The sequence below is a fragment of the Pempheris klunzingeri genome, chromosome 18, assembly GCF_042242105.1.
Source record: "Pempheris klunzingeri isolate RE-2024b chromosome 18, fPemKlu1.hap1, whole genome shotgun sequence".
Taxonomy (NCBI): domain Eukaryota; kingdom Metazoa; phylum Chordata; class Actinopteri; order Acropomatiformes; family Pempheridae; genus Pempheris; species Pempheris klunzingeri.
This window is the reverse complement of record NC_092029.1, coordinates 17,154,546-17,179,669: the sequence shown is the minus strand read 5'-3', so window position 1 is coordinate 17,179,669 and position 25,124 is coordinate 17,154,546. Positions and strand designations below refer to the sequence as shown.

Genomic DNA, 25,124 nt, shown 5'->3' with positions numbered 1-25,124 from the left:
TCGTGTTGTGTGCATGTAAAATAACATCTTTGCTGTGAAAGAACAGTTAATGCTCCACACAGAAACACTGTTTTCAGTGTAACGTGAGGGTTCGATATGTGGAGGTTGGATCACTCTTAATGAAAAGAGATGGCAGATAACTGTCTCAGGCAGCACTTTAATGCCCTCTCCACTTCATTACCACACACTTCCTTGTTACTAAACTCGCATGTGACCGAACTAACCTATCAGGGGCCAGAACAACTTAGATTCAGGTATAAATGTGAGGAAACTACAGCGGTAGATTCAGCCAGTGTTTTAACATTGTTCCCTTCTCAGTCTGAACAACCCAAGAGCCTGGAGTCTGCTTCCCGTCTCGTCCTAACATTCATCGTATGTTTCCACTAAAGGCGGTGATCTCTCTGAAAGCCTAACCAACTAGTTTCAGTTGCCTAAAACTTCACTGTAACTTAACCACAGGTGCAGCAGAACAGAAAATGTCACCGTTGGTGCTCTCATGTGCTTTGGAATACACTGACAAATGATCTACTTTGTTGTCAAGGCGTGAGAACTTGTTGGACTGAATAACTGATCTAAGGGTGCGTGTCAGCTACATGACGCTGTTGGTTCACATCCACTTGGATCTTTTGTTTGTGCCATCTTTGCTCTCTTCCGTCTTTCTCTCTCTCGACACTGCACCACGTATCGCTTAGTACAACTAGGATCTCTTTAAAACTGTCTGCAAACAGCACAGTTTCTCTGGTGGGAACGTCTCACTGTGTTTCCATTCGCTAAGCAGCCAGCAGCCAAAGAGATGGCACAGTGGGATTCAAACTTTTTCTCCAGGGACCCACACTGGAAGCTCATCTACCCAAAACACCAAAATCTAAAGTAATAATTTTTGACAGTAGCTAAAAATATGAGAAACAACCCCAGGGGGGAGTGTGTCAATATTTTTTCTTAACAGAAAAAAAAAAAAAAAAGATTTGCTTTTCCTATAGTTTTAAAATGTCATTTTTCTTAACTTTTGAACAAGAGGAGAGACACACATCATCTAAATGAGAACTTTTATCTACTACTGCATTGTGTAGCTTCAGACTGTGGACACAGACATCTGATGGAAACCTCCTGTTTGATTCTTTCTCACTTTCTCATGGAGACGAAACATTTTCAAACCAAAATGAGCCTGAATCTATATTTTAGCCTTTAATCTGCGTCTGTGGTTTATTTTTTTACCTTGATTCTTTTTCCTGCCATGTTTGTGTCCATGAATGATAACTCTGCATGAAAATGAGATCTGTTTTAGTTCAACTTTCCTGATTGCTAACTGATTCAATGTCAAAGATGATGAAATATACATAAAAAATCTGTCAATGAATGATCGAATATTCGTCAATAATTATTCAAGGTTAGCTCAAACATGGAGCTGGAACTGAATGAACTAAATAGATAACTTAAGGCTGGATCATATTTTCAGTTAATGAAAAGATTATTCGGCTTAATATTTGCACTGTCCCCTCTTACCTCTTCCTGGACCTCAGGGTAGCGTTACAGCCATGAAAAACAACTTTTTTTGGCGCCGCCCTTTAAGATTCAGGACACATTCAAGACATTCCCATGAAGTTATTTGTACTGCAAATACCAATTATTGAAAAGAAAACCAGAAGCACGTGGTAATGTGATGTTTCGGCCTCATCCAGCGCCCAACCCCGCCGCTTGCTAACCGGCGTCTCTTTGTTTCCATTGGCTCGGCTGCCATTGACTTTGCCCTAATGTCAGAGAATATGACATGACCTGCAGGCATCTGTTCTCCTTCCCGAGGAGCTTCACATACATACACACACAGACACCCATCATAGGCATCACACACACGTCTGCAACACACACTCCCCACACCCCTGTCTTTTAGTATTTCTCGGGTATCCACGCCCCGTGTCCTGTGGTGTGTCTCCTGCAGAGGAGTGTATGTTTTGTTTATGGTCAGTGACATGCACAAGCACTGTGGGGCCTAACTGAATGTGAGCACTGTCAGAAGAGATTAGAGCCGTGTGTGTTGGGGTGTGTGTGTGCGTGTGCTGGCTGGTTGACTGGTGGGGAGACACCAGTACAGATGGGGGCTTCAGATGTGATGAGCGTCATGGCCGGGCCTCCTCCTGTCCCCTTGGTTCAGCATCAAGAAAAGCCCTGCTGCTCCTGTCCAAACTAACCCGAGCAGCCCATCGGCCACACCAGTGTCCCCTTTGTCTCCTTGTCCCTTTCTCACAGTTACTGTTGGTTCAACTAATATGTGTATGCAAGAGCTAATATTGTATTGTTGGGACTGAAGTAGCTGATGCTTGTGCTGATATTCAATAATTAAGAATTGCCATTTAGTTTTTATCTATAAATCTTCACCCAGAGTGGACATCTCCTCCTCCAAGAAATCATTGCTCACCACACTTTATAGTAAACATGATTCTTGCACAACTTTAGCTCATAAAGTTGCTCAGTTGCTGCTCATGTCCCTCTTGGTATAAGGAAAAATACAATAAACGGTTTTAGATGAGAAGATTGATGCCACTTTCATGACTGTAGGAGAAAATAAGAAGCTCCAACCATTAGCCGGTTATCTTAGCTGAGCTTTAGTTTAAATTCAAGAGTAGATCCTAAAGTTTTGAGTGATTAACACAAGCTGATCTACAACACGTGTGATACTGCTAGACAGTACAGAATAGGAGTTTATTCAACCTCAAATCTGCTTGAAGGGGAAAATATGTTACATGTACTGAGGGGGTCGACACTGGAATCAACTTATTTGTAAAATTGGATTTTCAACCACTTTTTGATTTTCAAAATACACACTGACACAACAACAACAACAAAACAACAAAAGCGATTAGCCCTATGCTCATTTATTTTCATTATAGTAATAAAAGTGTTTGCTTCAACAAACAGGGGCTGTTACTGAAGTATTCTACATTAAGTTGTGTGTTCGGACAAACTGCTCCATAAACGTCATATCTGAAATCGGAATGATGGCTATATCTATCTGTCAAGTCTTCACACGCACACGCATGCATCACTTGTGTGTGCACACACACACACACACACACACACACACACACACACACACACACACACACACACACACACACACACACACACACACACACACACACACACTCTGTCTCTCCACACAGTGTTAGAAGTGTTGTGAGGGTGGGCTGGATGCTATAGGGGTGGAGGTTGGTTCATGGCCTTGCTCACTCGATCAGACTGGGCATTTTGTTCAGACACTGAACAGAGACCTCAAACGCCCCGAGGCCAATCTCTCTCTCTCTCTTGCTGTGTCTCTCTCTCTCTCTCTCTTTCTCTGAGCCAAAGCTGAATTTCTTTATCTCGTATAACAAACAGACCATGCACATTTTTCACCATCATCCTCCTCTGAAATACATCATTATCCTCCCTCATTTTATCTTCCTCCAGACTTCTTATTTTATCTTTGATCTCTCCTTTTGTGTTTGCAATGCGTTGACATGATGTAGCTACATATCAGGATGAGTCTGAATGGCTGATGTTTTTCCTGTTGACCAGATGTGATTTCCAGATCAAAATAAGAATTTGACACGCGGCTAGTCATTACTCAACTAGACCTGCAGCAGGTATACGGGGGTTCAAGCACCCAACACAATTCAGTGTTGAGGTGGCCAGAAGACCATCACTGAGTACTGCTTAAACAGGTGGTTTAATATGCATTTTTGTAAGCCTGGCCAGGCTCACATGCCATCCTGCAGTGCACACTATAAGGTCTGCTGCTATCCTGTATTTTGGCCACCAGGATATTATTCCTTGGGTGAAATTTGATGATGATTGCATGAAGATAGAATGCTCTTATAACAAAACAAAAAAAAGCCCTTCTGAGCATGTTAAGAGCTATTTGTGATCTACCTCACTGGGTTAATTTTGCTTCTTGGCAGTGAACGTCTTAGTCAGGAAACATAACTGTCCAAACGTACACAATGTCACATCACATGAGTGTATAAATACTGCAGCTATATCATGTTTGGTGACAAAAAACTGGCCTGAACCCAGCGTACATGCTGCGAAGCGGAGCTGCTTCTCGACCTGAATTTGACATCCCAAATCAGTGACCCAAAACATGGCTGGATGTAGCAGCCATTTATGTGTCAGAGCTGGTCCGTTATTTAAAAAGAGTTAGAAAAGTAGAGTTGGAGAAAAAGTAGCCTTTTAATATACTCATCAGTTGCCTTATTTCTCCTCCTGTCATCATCACCCTCTTCCTCGGTCACTTTGTGCTCTCCGGATTGACCAGTTTTGAAAATGCATCCACTTGCATCATCTCCCTCCTTTTGAGCGGAAAACTCCTCATGTCTGCAATCGATGTTCTCATGTCCTGACCTCCTGCTGTGACGCTCCTCCTCCCATTCACAGGTCCTGCCTGTCTGTTTGCTGTATGTGTAAGTGGTATGACCCAAGCATGCCTCCAACATTAAACGCAGCTAATAACAACTGGCTCTCACAGGACTGTGTGTGTATATATGAGTGTGTTGGGGGTTGGGTAAACGGGGAGTTAATAACACACGCACACGTAGGCTGGAGTTCAATAGTGATCTTGAACATTTAGTAATCGTGAAACCACCGAACCATCCTGCCAGTGATTTCTAACTCATTCTCCATAGCTGATACCTACATTCTCCCTTTGGAGTGGATTGAATGGCTGTTTCTTCTTATCCATTGGTACCAAATCCACTTTAACAAGCATAATTTCGCGAAATGGGGAAAGATCTGTTTCAATTGTTTGGAACCTTAACCCCCTTATACAAGAATTGTCGTCTCAGCTACGACTGTTGTTTGGTTGCAATGAAAACACAGAACGAGTGCATTCACATGATTACTGGTGTGAGCATTCTGTTGATCTGACGTCCCCGATCAGTAGGAGGAAGACTCGCCAGCAGTAGCATTTATTTCGTTGTGGCAACTTAAACTACCAGGCTACGTTTAGGGAAAGCTTGTGGTCGTGGAAAATCAGTTATGATAAAGGTATAGTTACGTCAAAGCAGCTAACACTGCTTGGTAAAGGTTAGAGAAAGAATATTGTCCTCATGGTGAAAAGACGTCGTAGACATATATACGTAGATGCTGCAATGGCTGCTGGTCAATGTGGCCGCCATATTGGACCAGAGAAGACTGACCTGTAAACACATATAGGTAAATGGGAGAGCTGTGTTTTCTCTGATTCATGATGCAGTAAGGGAAAAAAGTAACAAAAAAAAAACTGTCTACTCCACATAGATCATGAACCCTTGACTATAAAAATGACTCATTGAAATTGGTGGAGAAATGTAAACGTTATGCTTCCAATGCCAGACTGCCTGTGCCGACTGCAGGAAGTTACTGCTCCTGGCCAGGAAGCAAACTGAAAATACCGCCCCCATAAAGCCGCAGCTACACTTTGGTGTTTGAACACATTCCCCAACATATAATGTGTTAATTAGTGAGCTTTAGAGGTGCTGGCAGGTGGATTTCAGAGCCAGGTTACCTGTTTCCATCTCCTGGCTACAGTTTCATATTCAACGGGCAGATGTGAGGATGGCATTGATCTCTCTTTTAACTCTGGGCAAAAAAAACGTGAATACGTATACTCCCAAAATGTTAAATCTTTTAAAGTTTGATAGGCTTCAGGTGGTCAGTCTGGCCTGGACCGTCAACTGTACCGTACATCACAGCCAGGTGACGTGACAGGCTCGTACGGCCAAAACCTGAGCGGAGGCAAAAGCCATTTAAGAGGCCACATGACCACTTTATGACAGTGTAGGCATGGCTCAGCCGGTAGCATGGAAGCATCAATCAACATAGACCTGCTAAAATGGCGAAATCCATCTTATTAACACACTTTTTAAAAATCTTAAGACCCTAGACTATAAGCTTTTAGGATGATGAGATCTCTCCTTATGATAGGCACAGGTAAGTAGATGTTGAAGGCTCAGGAAGAGTGGCTTTGCATTCCTGTGTTTATATGCAGGCGCGTCCGTCCGTGTGTGTGAGTGTGTGAGTGAGTGAGTGCAAGAAGCTGTGTGGCAGAAGTGGATTCTCCTCTGTGTAACCTTGACCCGTGTGGAGAGGCAGCCTTGCCTCAGCAGCAGCAGCAGCAGCAGCTGTGTCACTTCAACTCAGCGTCTTGAGTCCAACCTTAAGGGACCGGACTGCCCGTGTCCCTGCCCACACATCCACATCCAAGGACCCCCCTGATAGAACACCCAGCCGTACCCACTCCCCTCCCCACACCCTCCTTCCCCTGTCCTGCCCTGAGCTACCAGCTAACACACATTCATGCAGACTGTCCGTCATGCATACTGATGCACGTGTTCACTATCAACAGCAGCAGACAGTGGCTTGGCTGGCTGGCTGGCTGCTTGGCTGCTGACAAAGCCCAGACTCAGCCTGCCCGGCCCCGTAGACACAGGAACAGCGGCAGAGACAAACACTGGCCTCCAGCCACTTCCAGTCAGCTCTACATATGTCACATGTTAATGACATCAAGTCTGTGGCCACCCACAGACAGCGGCGTACTTGAGGGCAGCACATTGAGAAATAAAGTCGTTTCTCCTTGGAATGCCAGTCTTATCCTCTCGCTGTGGCATTCAGTGCCAAGACTTGAGGGCTTTAACCCCCTCACTTCACCGCAGGTCTGCTGTCACGTCCCTGGTCACCTTTCTCCACCTTCTCCTGCCACAAACCATGCAGTCTGTCACAGTGGGTTTGGTCACACAGTGATTTAGAATAGAATTTATTTGTACACCACAAATATATCATTATAATATTTATGATACATGTTTTTCTTCCTGTGAAATAATGAATATTTGTAGCCTGGAGGTTTCCTCTGTTAATTAATTAAGTGAACTAGACTGAAAAGGGAAAGTAAAAGTCATTATTCTAGTGTTTGAGTTCATCATTCTCTATATATATTCAACTGTTTCATGGTAAACTCAAGTAGATACCCTTTTGTTTTGGTAGGGATTTGAGCCAAAACAGGGATGGAGTTAAACATATTCACAGCTTTAATCCTTATCCCATTAGTGGACTCAGTTGTGAAAATAGTAAACAGCAGCGATGCAAGACTCCTCCATGTGCAGAAAGGAAACAGTACAATGTCTTTTGTCAAACATGACTGATTCACTTTTTCCTTTTGTGTGTGTGGGAGCTTTGCCTTTCATATCGATCACGGTTGTGCCAACTGTTTGTTTTGTCTTTTCATATAATGAACCCTGGGCCCTCGGTGAGGCCTCGGCGGAGCTTTGCTCCATGCTAAAGGGCTTTTTGTGAGACAGTGTCACGCTCCCTCGTTCCGGCGAGGCTTCGCGTTTCTTATTATTCATGGCTCTCTCCCCGTTTGTTGAGAAGGCCGGGATCAAACAGGCCGATTTGCCACGCCTGACACCCACTGCTGCGAGTGTGTGTTTTGTGTGTGTGTGTGAACTCGGCTTGGGCTCAGTAATGACAGGATTTGTTAAACAGTAAATTAATGAATAATGAAATATCCAGCACGCGCCTGCCTTGCCTGGAGCACAGTGCCCCGAGCAGGAATTACTCCCGACCGGCACTCGGCTGTCTGCATGCTGGATAACCTGTGTGTGTGTGTGTGTGTGTGTGTGTGTGTGTTGGATAAGCATTTTTACAGCCCATTGCGTGACAGAACGCTGAGGGGCTTTGCTGATGGGGGCCCGCTCTCTCACTTCCTGGCAAAACGACAGACAGGCTGACAGAGATGCAGACATAACTGCATATGGAAGAGACTGTCAATGGTGCCCTCATACTTATATATATATCAAATATTACCAAAGCCTCCATGAGCTCAGTCCATGCTCATAACTGGATTTACTCTCCACTGGTGCTCTCATTAAAGTAACAACCTGTGACGTTTTCATAAAAATACATTTATCACCAATTCATCAAGCCCAACTAAAACATATTATACCCAGCTCCTGAATGTTTATTTGCCATTTTAAACAGTCTGCTGCTGGTGGATCTGTCTCTGTTGCACAGGAAGTGATGCGATGGGCCAGATTGGACCAACAGAATCAAAACGGTGCACAAGTTATGTGATCCAAAAGAAGAGGAAATTACGTAATAACACTTTTAGAGGCACACCTGTAATAGTCCATAGGTAGATATTCCATCATGGCTCCCTGTTACGATCACTGTTATAGAAGTGCTACTAGAACTAATGTCAGGGGACCCCCAGAGGCTATACCTCCTAACCTTTTCTCCACATCCTGCCCACACTTCTGGTTTCTCTGAGCTTGATTTTCGAGCCTCCTCTAAGATGAATATCACAGCATCATGATTCATCTTTCGCCAATGCTGATATTTTGTTGTTGGTCTTAGTGGGAAAATTGTGAATGATTTCTCCATGTCAAAGGAACTGGATAACTGCAGTCCTGTGTGAGCCTTGTTCGTTTAATGCTGTGTGTTAAACTTGGATTTGTTAAATGGAGAGTTTGAGGGGGAGCAGATGAGCATTTAAACGTGCCTGAGCGGCGACCAGGGTTACTGGCACATCATGCAGCTTTTAGTTTTCTGTGGTTTCAGATAACGATTCCTGTGGTTTGCGTCGATTATCTGGAATCAGTATTGATTTAACAAGCTCTTAATTTGAGTTTCACATTGCTGTATATTCACACAAAACAAAACAAGCTTTTCAGCTCAATGTCAAATTCCACAGGTCAAGTTTTGTATTGTATTTAAACTCAAATCAGCTATTTAAAAAAAAATAGTGCAAAGCTGAAACGTGGAAGTTAACTCAGAACATGTTATCTGTTATTATGAACTGGTGGCATTCGCTTTAAGTCTTTGTCGGATTCTTTATGTCGCGTATGTGACAAAATACTGCATCTTGTGTGAAGATGGATTAAAGCCATATCATACGTGACACATAATGTTTAGGACGGTTTACAAACCACAGGCAGATATTTACTGAGTATGAAGCGATGCAGCAGCTACAATCATGTGTTGGCTGCTCATTATCATCTTCCAGGGTTAGTCAACAGTGGAATGTCACCTATGAAGAATCAATGCCACAAAATTTAAAAAAAAAAGAAAGAAAAAAAAAACGTAAGCCAGCATCAAATGGTATAAAATTCTAGATAATGAATATTTCCTACATTTTTGAGGAATAAAGAGCTTTAACAGCATTTTTCTGTGTATTTCACCCTCCAAACATGCAGCATTTTGGGACTTTTAAAAATGAAAATGTCTAATTTCAGTCAGTGAAATATTCCATAAAGGAACAAGATATGTATACAGTCATTAATAATATTTGCATGACCTTGCAGACTTAGTTTTGAACAGCAGGTAGTTAATAGACTCTTGACTGGAACATTTTTTAAGGGGCCTCAGGCTTGATACAGACAAAGACAAAACTCAGAACCACTGTCACTACTTCCAGTTCTCATTTTGAGGAGTGAAACACATACTGATAGCATGATTTTCGCATTTTCATTTCATGTTTGGTTTAAAAAAAAAAAAATTAAAAAAAAGTTTATCCTTTTATTTTGGTTAAATCTAAATTAGACGATGAGTTGGTTTGTTCTTGTTGTTCAAAGTTGGATAGAATAAATCCTGGACAAACGACATCACGTTATTTCTCTTCAGAATTACAAGCTCACACTGCAGCTCAGTCACTGAGATCTACTTTTTTTTTGTTTCCATTTTACTTATACTTTTACTTATTTACTTATAAATACTTTGGTTTTAATTCCTAAGGCAGAAAACATTATAGTATATAAGCACTATACTGTTCTATCTTTTAGGAAATATTCAATATTCATTTTGATTAATCCAAAGGAGACAGATGTAGGCTAACATTAAAGTTTCATTTAGATTGAGTTCCTCCTGATGTTTAAATTGATGGTGTCACTTGTGCTCTTGATGAACGGATACTTTGGTTCATTTATTAAAACGTGGTGTTTCTCCTGGTGTGTTTGCTGATGTTGTTTTCTCTGGCTTGTGTGTGTGTGTGTGTGTGTGTGTATTGTTCCAGCCAACCTGTCGTTGCTGTGGCCGCTGATGCTCAGCAGCTTCCTGTCTTTGTTGAACGGGAATCGCTCGCGGACATGCGGGTGCTGAACCCCGCACCTGCGTCACGCGGCGTTCCACTCCACGGGTCACAGTGCGCCCGCGGGACACGCATTCTCTCTATCTCCCCCCCACCCACCACCCTTTCTCTCCTCCCCCCATCTTCCTTCTCCCAGTCCCTTTTTCTCATTAGCTTTCTTTCTGTGCTCCTCGCTCTCCACTTTCCTGTGTGCGTCTTGCGCTCTCCCGTCATTAGCGCACCGCCGGTGGATCCCACCGCAGAAGCGGGCCCGCGAGGCACGATTCTACTCCCCCAGCGCGCGTGCGGGTGGGTGGGAGGGAGACAGAGAAGCGTCTCTCTGCGCCGAGCGCCTCACTGGCCGCAAAATCCAGCCAATTATCTCCCTGGAATAAGATGGTATCCATCATGGTGTTGGTGTGTGCGTCTCAGAGCCTTTGCAGCATATAGACTCCAGACTGCTGAAATTTGAAACCTTACAACCTTACAAAGTATTTAAACAATAGTATTATTATGATCTTGGACTATATATATCTATCTTTAATCCTCATGTCAGAAATAAAAAAATATAGGTGTGTTTAAAGGACCATTTATATGTTTTTATACCATATTGAACTGCAAGTGTGGTGAAGTACAACTGAAAATTAGGACTTGTAACATGGATACAAATGGAACATAGTCATTGGTCATCATTGAATATAAGGGCAGTTTTAAAATGAGTCTCAACAGCATCAGAAAACATTCCAATTTGTCCACGTGCTGTTTGGTTAATCAGTGCGAGTGACTCCGATTCTGTTTTTTTATTTGCATCTCTGTGCCTTCAAATATCACATTTTCTAGCCGCTTGCACATATTTTCCTCCCTGCGGGTTGATTTTGGTTCAGCATCTACTTCATTGCAGCAAAGTAGGCTGGTTTTAGCTGAGCTTAGTTTAAAAGAATAAATAAATAAAATCTGAGAAAAATAAATCTAACTTTTAGTTCTGGTTTGTTATCACTCACGTCTTCTCAATGGTGACAAATGTCCTGTCTGCTGCAGTCAGTAACTGGCACGAGTTGAAATGAAATATAAAACGAAATTAAATATTTGTTGATTGGTTAATGGTTTTACACTTACACATCTAGTCCTGAAGGTGCCTGACCTGTGAATTTGACCCATCACATTGAAAATCGCAGTCAATAACGATATTAATGTTGGGGTCAATCCAAATCCTGCTTCAGTCAGTCAGAATTTCCTTTAAATCCCCAAACATAAACACTTTCACCGACACCTGTTTGGTGATATTTAATGAAATAAGAAAGGAAAACTCCCTGATAGCAGCTGATGAATGCCATATTTCACATTGTTGAATGGATTAAATCGAAAGTGACATTGACCCCCAAACCTTAGTGGGACTCATTCGGAGAGTTTCCCTGGAGAAAAGGCGCTGGCTGCACACCTCGCATAATAAAACACATGGTTTATTATCAATGTGATAGAAATGAAATCACTGGACAATTAGAAGCATGTCTACCCATCATCAGCACCATGACAACAGCTCTATAAGAACAGAAAAACACTGGATGAGTCCTGTCCTCCCCCCACCGGCTCACAAAGGTCGAATCACAGATAAATAGGCCTACTCCAAAATAGCTGGTGCACCTATTTACACAACCATCCATTTAAATTAATATAAATAAATATTTACACACATAAATTAACACCCTCCCTCCTCGTACTCGTGTGAAGTAACAAAACCTGTTTCACAGATAGAATGCTCATCACCCAAACTTCATACCCACAATGCTTTTTCTGTGTGAGGACAAACACAAGCACACACACACACGCACACACGCTCACTCGCTCACTCACTCAACACACACACACACACACAATGTTGTTTGTTGGCTGCTCACAGCTTCTCAGTGTCACAGGATGCAGGCAGGGGGAGCGAAATTGATGTAACACAGTAACCACCATGTCCTCAGGGGAATGAAAAGAACGTAACACAGATGAAAAATCCCTCTGTGGTCTCTGACACTGGCCCACGGGGGTCTTCCTCTGCCTTTTTCTCTCTTCCAAGCCTTCCTCCTCCTCCTCCTCCTCCTCAGCCCTGTGTGTGGCAGGTCAGTGGCAGTGGTGTAAAGCTAGATAGAAGTAACGGTGTAACGCCTCTGTCTGTGTGTCTGCCCCCCGCTCAGGTCTCCGCCATCACCCCCTCTCTTCCCCTGCTTCATTTTCGTTGCTTCTCCTCTTTGTCGCCGGTCTTGTTGCCGCCGTCCCCGTGCCGGTTGTTGGGAGGGTTGTTGAGAAACATCTTGTCGAGTCCTTTGAGAGCCTCGGTGAGGTAGTTCTGGAGGGTGGTGAGCGCGGCGCAGATGGCGGGCGAGCCGAAGCCGTGCGTGATAAAGGAGAAGTGGGAGAGGCAGCTCTGGATGCCGGGCTCCAGGATGGGGCTGGGCCTCGAGTTGCCCAGGGGAGTCCTGTCCTGGGCCAGCAGGTCTGTGAACTCCTTACACAGTTGTCTGCAGGGAGGAAAACACAACAAGATGTCAGGAGGGAACTCTGTCTCATCTTAGGATTTCTCCAAAATAGTAATTCCACTGGTGATAGTGGACTAGCGACATTGCTGGCAATATTCAGTATCTGTAATTTTATCATACATACTTGTGTGTAATACGATCAAAACATCTCCTAAAGTTGCTTGTGGTCAGTATGTAAAAGATAAAATCGCAGAATTGAGTGGCCAATATCTAATAAATACTAAAACTCCCTATTAATACTGACCAAAAACAGTACACAGCTACCCCTGCCTGGCTGAAAACATCGTACTGAGATTCCTCTGTGGTGAAACAGTGTCATGGGATGACACTGAGGGTATTTTGAAGCATTGGTTGCAGATGTCCCTGCAATCCTGCCTGAAACTCAATACAACCTATTATTTGAAAAAAAAAGAAAAAAGCGTACAGAGCAGGGAAACATATGTTTCAACCTCACAGTTCGGTTGTGCTTTAACTGCACTGAGGAAAAAAAAGAAGCAAATTCACTTTCAGCTGCTTCTCAGTGTATCACTTATTTTTGGAATTTCATATCCTGTGGAGAATCAACTCAACAGTGCAGACACGATCGCGGCGTCAGTAATGTTTCAGTGCAGTGTGTTAGAATGAGGTAGTGTATTGCTGCGTCCCCTGTACACTGCTGTCTTAATGTAACACTGCACGTGTAAAATTCTGCTCGCTGTAGTTTAATGCATCAGAAAGCCAAAGCGGCGTTAGGACCGTCACTGAAACAGACTGATGAAATTCTTGCAGATGGTTCAGCGACTCCTGAAGACGAGCATGACCCCACCCACTTATTCTTGGGAGGGGACAGTAATGCAAAAGCTCAGTGCACCAGTGCTGTGGTAATTATGACAAGATGGAAGATGTTAAACCAGGGATCTGTGGTTTAAAAAAAAAAAAAAAAAAAAAAAAACCTCCCTCAGTCACATGGTGGAAAAGCGCCTTCCCTCTGCTAGGATCATTCCAAAAGCAGAACACTGCGGCCTCTCTCAAATATCTTCCTCCCCTGTATCAGCCTGTATGACATAATCTATCCCAAAGGGAAATATTTCCCCTGATATTTTTCCTTTCTAACCCCTTTACATGATGCTCGGTGTTTCCCTAGGCTTATTTTGCAATGAGGTGTGGCACACTTTGCTTTCAGCCTTCCTCTATTTACCTCTGTTTCATTTTATGTCCCAAGATGCTTTTATAAAACAAGAACTTGATGCAATCATCTGCTACAGTGTATTTCTACTTAGACGGACTGGCACTACGGAGAGATCAAGAATTTTCCAAATGCAAGTATTTAATTGCATAAAAACACATCTTCTGGCTTAATTGTACTCTGGCATGCTGAAAGCTACTGCCTCTGAATCTGTGAAGAAAAAGGTTTTTGGTGACAAAGCTTCTACTTTGTTTCCTCAGGCCTGACACTAAAAAACTCTTTATCGTTGATGCTTTAAATAAGTGATTTTTTTTTTTTTTCCCAGCTTGACTCAATTGGACACCCTCTCAACCCTAAACACCTATTATGTCACATCATTTACGTTCTACAAATTATCTTTAAGGAGGAGAAAAATACTTTACCACATTACCTAAACAAGAAAAAATGCAGCTAGAAATACGAGACTAATGCCAGGAGCGCATATTTGAATATTGTACTCAAACACAAGCCCTTCATGTCTGGAATATGAGGTGAAACTAATGCCAGACCAAGAAAGTTGTATGGTTTGAGGCCTTCACATTAAGAGCAAAATCTTCAACTATTAATATGAGTAATGTGAGTTTAGGTCATCAAATAGATCTTCATTCCTCTCAGTGGATTTAATGTGAAAAATGCACCGGTAAAAGAAAATGATGTCTTCACCTTGTTAAATTTCAGTAAATCATCCTCTGGTTTTAGGCCCACATTTTATATTCAAGAGACCTCTCTCTTTCTCCCTCTCTCTGATTTGTACTTGCATGCCCCATGCACACACACACACACACACACACATAGACACACACCCTGCAAGCGGCCTGAGGGCAGAGCTCCAGCAAATGAGTGACAGGCTGTGCAGGCCGAGCCCAGCTGGGGTTAGGGGAGTAGAGAGGAGAAGCCGCCACCCCGGGCTACACTCAAGGCTCTCGCTGTTGTTTTCTGACGACTTGAAACACTTCACTGCTAAATAATGAATTTCTAACAGGCAGCACCGACACACAGTATTGGAACAGGTTTGAATCTGAGCATCAAACCACTGAACACACCGTACATACTGAGTACAGCATGGATACACACACACACACTCACACACACGCAGGCAGGCAGGCAGATGGTTTATGCAGTGCAGGCCAACAGACAGCACTATTTATGCAAGCTAAAAATACAAGCTTCCTGGAGGGATCTTTGTTAGATGGTTTACAGCTCTGCTTGCAACCTTTTTTGCCCAGAAAACCCATGTTCAAGGGAATAAATGGACATAGAGTTGGACCACTCATTAATTGGCAGAATGCCTCTCTGGGCAATGTAAAAATAGGCAAAACTCCAAAGTGGCTCTGTGATTTAATCCACATTTATAAATCCACATCACCCCTGCTACCCTGGTTTCTTTGAAGAAATCTATGTAGCTCGCTTGCTAAAGGTAATCAGAAGATCCTGGATTCAACTCCACAGTTTAACGGCCATAAAAATGGATTAATATAAGTAACTTTGCTTGGAGTACCAGTGAAATGGATCGCCTCGAAGACCAGAAGCAGAGGTCAGCTGTACTCCTAGCAACCTCAGAGCTCCTATTTTATAATGTCTGTGAGCTGTATAGGCCACATTAAAGTGTCCAGCATCCAATAAGGTTCATTTATACTTGAGCTAAAGGTTATTCTGTGAAATGAACCACTTGTAAGGACGCTAACTTGTGCAGTTGCACACACAGTGACGAAATCGCATTGCATGCATTTCACACCATGCCCTAATATTGTCCTAAAAGAGTATTTAATGAGCAAAAGGTGAAAGTGAATGCTTGCCACTTCTGTTTAGTAGATGACTCTTGACTTTAATGCTCATTTCCTAAAAGGTTTAATTCAATCTAACTGCCTTAATTTTTTCTGTGTGGCAATTTTCAGTCAGCCGTTTCATTACAGGTTAGATCCATATCGAGTTCAACGTGTTTCTATTAGGAAAATCTCACTCTTCTTTCAAATGTCAGCTCTATGTTCGCTATGGAAGGATGGACTGAGCGTGTTATAGAGGACGGCACAGAGGATATGAGAGGTTTGCACCCTCGGGGATCTTAAAGTAGGGCCACAAGGGCCCCCGGGGAAAGTGAGAGAGTATCATTTCACAATAATTTAATTCATCAGAAATATAGAAGGAGAATGCACTAAAAATGTGCAACAAAAATCCCTCCAAACGAATCACATTTGGGAGATTCTGAGCCCTAAACATGACTGTTTTTGGATCTCTGGAACATGAATAAGTGGATATTTGCTGTAGTATGACAGTATGAACTGAACTATGTTGACATTGATTGAACATTTTTTTTTTGTAAAGCTGCATTTTCTGCTTGTTTTTGTCTTTTCCAAGCACTTTGCTCTCACATACCTCTGTTCAAAGTATCAGGGCCACGACCTCTGCACTCCCCTTTTTTCCCCATAGTACTCTGCTCTGGTTTAATGTGTCTAAATACCCTCAGTTCACTGAAATGATCCAACAACAGCTGGTCACATAGGGGAGCATAATCTCATTACCACTATGTGTTACAGTGCAGACACCTATTATATATTCTATGACAGAAAACACCCTATAAAGACTGTGAGGGAGCAGAATCTAATCAAACGGTCCATCAAACTCACTTTGTCGCCAGCAGCATGTTTTTCCGCGTGTGCAGCTCGTTGGGGTCCGCGTGCTGTCGGTTGAGGTACTCGCTCACGGCTTTGGTGGGAAACTCCGTCTCGCAGATGTAGCCGAAATCCCGGGCCAGATGGACCGCTTCACCTGAGAGGAGGGGGGGGGGGGGCGACATAGGTGCATCATACAGTCAGTGTAAATATAATCCAGACAGACAATAAGATACGGAGAATATGTGACTCAGATACATCACTATATCCTCCACCTCTCCTCACTGCAGAAATTCTTTGACCTCCCCCATCTCACAAAAAACACGTGTATCTGTTTTTATTAATCATAATTAATTCTCATAAAATCCCATATTTCCTGCTTGTCCCATGATATAAACCGGTATTCGTTAAAAATGAGACGTTGTCCTTTTACGCACTACTTTCCTTCCGCTCAGTTAACGTAACACCAGTAGGACGTAAAACATTCCTCACCTTTTATTCTGAAAAACAATTACCAATTACCTGGTTTTCGTGTATATTTAAAAAAAAAAAAAAAGCTATTTTATTACGCTGTTTGCAGACAACGTTCACACTTCAGAGCGCAAACTGCCAACCAAGCAGCATTTTTTAGAAAGTCTGATAATTCACTTGGTTTACACAACTTTTGGGATAAATTAGAAAATCCAGTTTGGATAAAAAAAATTTGAATTACATGACAAAAATATATTTAAAATAACTGTTTATACAGGACAGTGTTGCCATGAATAGAATGAGCAGTTGACCACATTTATTGAGAAAATCCCACAACCTTTAGGCCCAAACTGCAGCCTTTAGTCAATTAGGCTAATTTATCATTTAATTTAGTAACCTCTACCCCCCCCCCCCTCTCTCTCTCTCTCCACTTGCCCAGTGTCACACATTTATTTTCCCAGTAATAAATTCTTGCAGACATTCTCTGAACACAGGGGCTTCTTCATTTGTCAAGCATTGTGAGGTCATGACCTTTGCACTGCCATATTTCTTTAGCTATGTTGCAACTGGAGTCTATTTGATTTCTACACTTTCAAATCGTTGCCATGGGAAGGCCTAGGTGCAAATAAAAGGTTCGGTTTATATGGTCTGTTTGCACAATTACAGAGGATCTCAGAGGAAAGAGCAGATGTCTGTGCTTTGTGTATTTATGGAGTTAAAAGCAGTAAATGAATCACCTTCTACTAGAGATGTTAGTAATGTGACATTGGCAGCTTTGCGTCTTCCAGCAGGTAAATTGAGTCCAATCTTCTCCAGCTTTTCTCTCAGACATTTCCCACCGTTTTTGGACTTTGCTCTGTAGAAACAAACAAAAACCAAAAAAAGATGTAATATTGCAATATTTAAAGAAATCCACACAGGGTATAGATATTTAGAAATAATAATTAATGACCAATATTCACTTCAGAGTTTGGGAATTTTATTAAACTGAAGTTCTCAGCTTGTGCTCCAGTGTGTCTCCAGAGGTTTAGTTCATGTTAAGTAGACTCTGGGTGGTAAATGGCACAGATACAGAGGCCTGCTCGCACAGCTCAGGCTTTAATTAATAGATGCTCCTGCGTACTTAACGAGCCCCAAGCTTTTATACATCCACGCCAGCGTCAACATGCTCCGAGGCTGCAGTCGTACCTTCTCAGCACGCCCCCCAGCAAAGAGGCGTTGAGGCACTCGGGCGGGGAAAGTCTCCTCTGCACCTCCCCTACGGTCACTTTGTACTTGGAGGTGGAGCTGAGCAGCGACAGGCGGCCCGGTACCGAGCAGAACACCTCGTTAATGTTGACGGTCACTCCTCCGATCAGGCCGTCCTTGCCGAGCATCAGGGAGCCCATGTTCTTGGGGGGCATGGGGACTGGAGGGGGGAAGGTCAGAGGCGACATGGGTGTTACATCAGAAGCAGTTAGAATAAAAGGAGCTGCATCCTGACACTCAACTTTTAACCCCCCACCCCCCCTTTTCTGTCAAACTTCCAGACCACGCGCGCAGAGGGCGGCCGTGGCCTAATGAAGCGCCCACGCGCCGGGCATTTGCTGTTATTTAATGTCGCGCGACATTCTCATTACAAAATTATCGATTGTTGATTGGCTCGCGCTCCCAAATCACATTAACCACCCCCCCGTCTTTTCTCCGCGGCCGGTTTAACTCCCACCAGCAGCACGTGGATGCTCCTTCATCCCGCGCGTTAATGCGCGCACTAATGGCGTAAGAAGAAATCAGCCAGCCAGCCAGCCTCGTACGTGCGTGCGGAGGGGCCAGTGCGAGGGGGTTTTGATGGCTCCACGGGGGATAATACCGCAGATTAGCTCTAAACGAGCTCACGAGATCTCCGTGAGCGGTGCCATTTATTACATCAGAGGCTTAAATGCCCCGCGGGGAGCTCAGTCACTCAACATCCCGTAACTAAATCACCTCACATCATCAGAGCTGCAGCATGGCAGCCTGTCAGCGACACACTGCCTGCTAGTCAATAATCCGGGACCGTTAACCCGGCGTTCAACCCCCTCATCTTGGACCCCCCCAAAAAACCTGGATGTGCCTGCATGGCCCCGGGATCGACCTTTAGCAGCACAAATCATGCAGATATGCAGCGCCTGGTCCGGTTTAGGGTCCATATCTGCCCAGATTTACCTTTTTTATATGAGCGAGGCTGCATTCATCATAAATCATCATAATTAATGACGCACAGCAGAAAATAAATTGTATAAAAGGAACCCCAAGATAAGGTGGCAACTCTGTTTCCCCTCCACTAGCCATACCAACAATCTCAAAAAAGCTAGTAGGCAACATTACTCAGAGTATAGACCGGTGTGTGTGTGTGTGTGTGTGTGTGTGTGTGTGTGTGTGTGTGTGTGTGTCTACCTTTCTTAATTACTGATTGATCCAGGATGTTGGTTCCGTTGGTGTCCTCAATGGTCTGTTGGAACCAAGATAGACACTAAATTGTTACAGAAAAGATCCATGCTGTAACAACCCCGCTTACAAAGCACGTGAAACTTATTTTCAATTCAATCATCATTTTTAACTCCAACACACACACACACACACACACACACACACACACACACACACACGCTGCAAGATTCACATTTTAGGTCCTAAAAAGCAGTAAAAGTAGCTTCTTTAGATTGTTTGTGTCCACAGAGCAGACAAAATCCGGCTTCTAATTCATCTCGTCTGTTATTCATTGTGTCTGGCTCATGTGGGCCAGAAGAAGCCTCATTCATCACCCTGCGAGATGAATTCCTTGTTAAATAGACCTGATGTTGCTGCACGCTCGTATAAAAAAAAAGCAAAGCAAAGAATTTGGTAAAACAAATTTATATGGGGTTAATAAATGCGTGACACAAATACGAGAAGCCAGAAATGAGAATCTATTGTGGAGGTTAAATGGCAAACAATTCGTGTTGGTTGTGCCCTGAGGGGGAACGAGGGGAAGATGAAATCCTACACAGCTGACTAGAAAGTCTATTTCACCAAGGCTTTGGTCGTAGGCTTTGTATATTTCACACCTCAGCAGCAACAATGCTCACAATTCATAATAACCAGTAAAAGAAAAAAATCAGCCTTTAAATGATAAATTCAACGACAACAACAGTGTGAACGTGGATCCAAGAACAATAGAAATAATAGAACAATTTTCCGATTTAAAAAAATGTTCACTCATAAATGGATGCATATGCTATATATATATATTTAAAAAATAAATTACAGTTAATTATTAATAAAATATTTCAGCATTTTCAGACTTTTTTCTGCTTTAAATAAGAATGAATCATTGTGGCAGCAAAAGCAGATACATTCAAATACACATGAGCAACATTTGAGCTCCACGCAGCTACTGCTGAAGCCCCACTCATTCCACATATCAGCATCTCCTCATCAAAGGAGATGTCTCAGGTCTGTGAAGACAGTTTGTTTGGCTGTGGGCCGTTTGCGTTCAGGCTACAGCTGCTGAGAGAGTCCAGCCCTGAGGGAGCTGCTCCAAATTCACTGACCTCAACTCTAAAGGCTCGGCAAACATGCGGAGACAATGAAGAGGACAACTGTCAGCGGTCACCAATCTGCTATTTCACCGCATTTTATTTATGTATTAACTCTAATTTAGTGGTAGAGTTTCATAGCTGCCATCCAATAGAGGACTGAGCTGCTCGTTAGTTACATTCTGCTATGCAGAGGCTGCCTGGAGTAAATATGTTTAACATAAAACAGGCTTTTCGGTAAAAGGAAAGGTTAAATTCATAATAGCTACACCTATGTTCTATTTTTACATTTTAGATAATGTACAAAAAATATTTTTTCAAATTGCAGTATAATATTCCAGCAGGACCGGTGGTCTCTGGCTTGCAGGTCTGCGCTTTACTTTTCTCGGCTAAAATGATCCCAATGTCCTCAAAGTAAGAAATAAACAAAAACACACAAAAAAACAAAATCCATAACTGGAACTGAAAAGGTTGTCTTTACCCTCGTAAATCTCAGCTGCGGTCTGTGACTCACCTGAGTGTCGTCCATGCCGTGCAGCCCGTGCAGCAGTCCGTCCATGCCGGGCTCCAGGCCCGGGTGAGCGGAGTGCAGCAGCACATCAGGCCGCCGCACGCCGCCGTAGTCCCGCCGTGGGTCCAGCCCGGACAGCTGTGGCAGCGAGGCCCGAGGCTGCGCCAGCAGAGCGGAGCTATCCATCCGCTCCCCGGCGACGTCCTGCCGCTGCCGCGACCCCCATGCGCCCTGCTGGCTCTGGTGCAGGGAGTTCAGGGAGTACGGATCGCTGACGTGGGAGTACGGGTCCTGGCTCTGGTAGTGAGCGAGCGGCTGGTACGGCGGCGGAAAGTACGGAGGCTGGAAGTCCGACGAGGGCGCATGAGACAGCGGCGGCGCGCTGGAGTAGGGTCCCGCGTGCGATACCGAGCCCAGCTGGGACAGGCGCGAGCTGTGGCTCGAGACACCGTCATGCCGGTCCTTGAAGGAGGGGTGCAGAAAAGAACAGGAGAAATCAACTACTCGCAGAGTTGGAACCACATTTGAACGAAATGAACCTGCACGGAGGCCCAGGATCATGATGCCTTTATTAGAGGATATTGCCCCTGGTGATGAAGTGCCCCGACTGGCATTGAATCTCCTGAACAAAAAGCACATAAGAGCCCGGAGGAAAAATATTCTAGCCTAATTTAAAAACGTCTTACAACGAAATCTACGCAGTCACCGCAAATTCTGAAATAGATAGTGAGGGAAGAAAACTCACCGCAGTGGAGTAGGAGTGAACTAACATCTGTGAACCCCTCTGTAGCTGTCACCAGCGGACTCAGGGTAGAACGGGATAGTAAAGACCGTGCTGGGTCGAGATAACCAAACTCATTCCAGGTAAAAGCAGCGCGCTTGTGTCTGCGGGCACGGCCTGGTCTACAGCTCCACGCAGAACCTTCCTGCGCCCGGAGCTGCCTCCTCTCTGACTGTGAGCACCGAGCGCCCGCCTCTACCCCCGGTATTCGGTGTAATTGTTATTCATGACTGAGACTTACAGGAATATTAATGTGCGCGAGGCAGGGGACTGGCGACACATGGAGCGTGAAGCCTCTCGCGCAACCGTGAGTGACGTTTAAATTCCGTGGAGAGCCGAGACGACGCGCGAACAGCAGGAGATAGAAAAAGGACTTTCTCTCTCAGGAGGAAGCGAACACGGTGACCAGAGCCGTGAGGAATTCCCCACCATCAAATATACGCTCTTTATAGGGGTGGGGGGGGGCTTCTTTATAGGCAAAAACCTGACAAGGGAAAACACACTTTCCTGCCTTTGGAGACGCTTTTGCGCAAACAGTTTTTGCGCAGACTTTGAGGTTCTAAAAACCAATATAAGTCAAGTTGGTGGATAACAACATAAACAGCCGGGTCAGCCACGGCGCTGTTTCCACCAGGGTCCAGGATTGTGCTCGTACAGACAAACTCAGCCTCGTGCCAACGATGCAGAACAGCTCCCCACAAAAGTAGAATCCATCCACTTTTACGCACAGACCCAAAACACACCTGCACTTATTCAGACTTCTCCTCAAACCACTCCAAGATATTCTCCCCAAAGTTCAGCCTGCCGAAAGACAACTCCAGGAAAAATAAAGGGTTGCTCGTGTTGTGCCGCAGCTGCCTTTTTATTAGCCCGCTGAAAAAAACCCACCCGAGACACCACGGGGCGCACGGAGGGCTCGCGTGAATAGTGTCACGAGTCAAAAGAAGCGATTAAACTTTAGATTGCAGACCCCTCTTCGCCCTCTCTTGGATGACTTGTTTAACAACATTACAGCCTCCCCTCCCTCGCGCCGTGGGAGAAAAGCCATGTGCGGCACGAGACACAAGGGTTTCCCACCGGGCTGAGCCGAGGGGCCTCGCGAGCTGCCCTTTCTTCGTGGGCTTTGTGCTCCAGCCCATTCAGCGCGAGCCGGAGCAGCGTTTCGGCCCCGCGCGCGGCGGCATGCATTTTCTCCCCTTCTCCCCCCCCTCCCCCCATTCTCACCCTTCCCCTCACCCGTTTTTTTTTTTTTTAAAAAGATGATTGTTCTGGGATCAAAGCCAAATGATTTACATTCATTATCAGCCTCCCCTCGCGGAGCGCGTCTCCAACTTATCTTTATTTTAGCTGTGATTTCTGAAGTTTATTCTGAAATAACTCATCCAGCGGACTATTTTTGAACGCGCATTTTTTTTTTTTTGCAGCATCGCCGGCCTGTTTCTACACATCTGTTTAGGGGGATTTTAAGACATGTTTTAAGCACGAATTTAGCCCCAAAAAGCCACATTTAAAATGTATCCAACATCAGAAAATTCAAGAAAATATTAAATAGAAATTATTTTTTATCCAGTGTCACATTTTTTCCCCGTCACACACCGTAGCCCAGAAAGTTCAAATGGACCTGCAGCATAGCCACAATAGACATAACATATAATTCTATTTACACTTAGATAATAAGCAAACAAAAATATTTGCGCGTAAATTGGCCCAAATTTCCATCTAACAGGAATTGCCACGTAGTAAAATGTCCTCCAGTTCATATTCACAGTCACCACATCACAGAATAACAGGCCCTAAAGCCTCCTGCAAAACACCTCACTCATCTCCCCTCCGTCTCCCGCCTCATTCCTCCCTAACAGCATGTCACACACACATGGACGGCAACGTTACCTCATAAATATCTTCATACTTGACATTCTCAACTAGTTTCCACAGCATGGTCGCTTCTCCGGTGTCGGTAAACCGAATGCAGCCAAGTGAGGAAGGGATGTCTCATCTCTCTCTCTCTCTCTCTCTCTCTCTCTCTCTCTCTCTCTCTCTCCTCTCCGCCCTCGGTAAAGTCAGGCAGGCAGGCTCTTGGGGAACCCCTGTAAAGACTCTACTACTGTTAAGAAGAGCTACTGGGGGGGGGGGGGGGGGGGGGGCTGACAGCAGCTCCGTGTATGGGCATGAGGAACAAGGCAAATAAAAACAAAGAAAGCATCACACATCTATGTAATTTCCAAAATAAAAGCACAACCTGTTAACAAAACTCTGTCATGTATTGTTCACACTGATGTCTGGTGCATATACCTGACAAGGGGGCACCTGAGAACACAAACACAAACCAAACCAAACCGTTTTACATAGTTAGGTTATATTTATAGATTTGTGGTGCCATGTTTGTAGTCTGCCTCTGTCTTGATAAAGGCTGGTGGACTATGTAAAGACCATGGGCAAAAGATGTCCAGGACCATTTATTTATTCATTTATTTATCTATTTAGGGGCTTAGCAAATCTCATATGTTACATCAGATTTATATATAATGTTTTTTTCATTAAACCACATCAAGCCAATAGTGCCACATAGGTCCACTGCCTTCAGACCAGTGTCAGTCCTCCTTGGCCAGTCTGTCTATCTTTACTGGAGGTATGAGCAGCCAGATATTCTCTCATCATGAACCTCTGTGTTCAGGTTTGTCTGTATATTTTTTGCATGCATTGTAATGATAAGGCCAAAACTAAGTCCATGCAGACCGGCCGCCTGTGTTAGCAACAAGCACACTTTAGCAAGGTCTGAGGAGGGTATAGGTGGATTAATGGAGTGATAATTAATTGATCTCTTGTCATAACTATCAGCAGAATACAGGTTGGTGGAGAGACGGTACACCCACCTATTACTGACTTATCTGGAAGTGTGACTAGCAGTGCTCGTTCCACTTCTCAGTAATGCCACACCATCCCACACTTAATGTCATGTAGGCCAGAGTAAGATACATGATAATGCACCGTGATTGTGCTGCAGCAATCTGTTCAACCGCTTGTTGGTTGTGCTGGACTTGAATTTCAGCATCAAAACATCACTGGTTTGTCATCACATCACTTTGCACCATATTATAAAGATGAGGGGGATATAGAATAAATATTGCAGTAAGTATTATTTCAATATTAACATGTGGTTGCATTTATAAATATGTTGTTATCCCAGAAAGCCAAATATTTGACTGAAATAAAAAAATAAATTTAGAAATATATCTCCTCAAGTACTCAGAATTCCATAATGTCTTTTATGTCTACTTGTACTTTACTTGAATATTTCTATTTTATGCTTCTACGCCGCTTCATTTTAGAGGCAAATATTTCACTTTTTACTCCACCACATTTAATTGATAACTTCACAATTGACTTTGCAGATTCTGATTCATTCTAAATATAACTC

The 25,124-nt window shown here is 43.8% G+C and overlaps 1 protein-coding gene across 8 annotated transcripts; it reads right to left on the bottom strand.

Moving 5' to 3' along the window:
- Nucleotides 1–12,284: 12,284 nt before the first annotated feature.
- Nucleotides 12,285–23,672, bottom strand: tfap2b (transcription factor AP-2 beta). 8 transcript variants are annotated; one of them, XM_070849133.1, is made up of 8 exons: nt 23,597–23,644; nt 20,929–21,387; nt 19,294–19,348; nt 18,860–18,891; nt 18,067–18,269; nt 17,616–17,734; nt 16,423–16,564; nt 12,285–12,576 (listed from the first exon to the last, which is right to left on the bottom strand). In XM_070849133.1, exons 1-8 carry the CDS (start codon nt 23,642–23,644, stop codon nt 12,285–12,287), a joined length of 1,350 nt encoding a protein of 449 aa, XP_070705234.1. The 8 variants fall into 8 exon arrangements, with proteins under 8 accessions (XP_070705234.1, XP_070705235.1, XP_070705238.1 ...); XM_070849134.1 differs by lacking the exon at nt 18,860–18,891 and adding an exon at nt 18,324–18,349; XM_070849137.1 differs by lacking the exon at nt 23,597–23,644 and adding an exon at nt 21,671–21,697.
- Between the last annotated feature and the right edge of the window lie 1,452 nt (nt 23,673–25,124).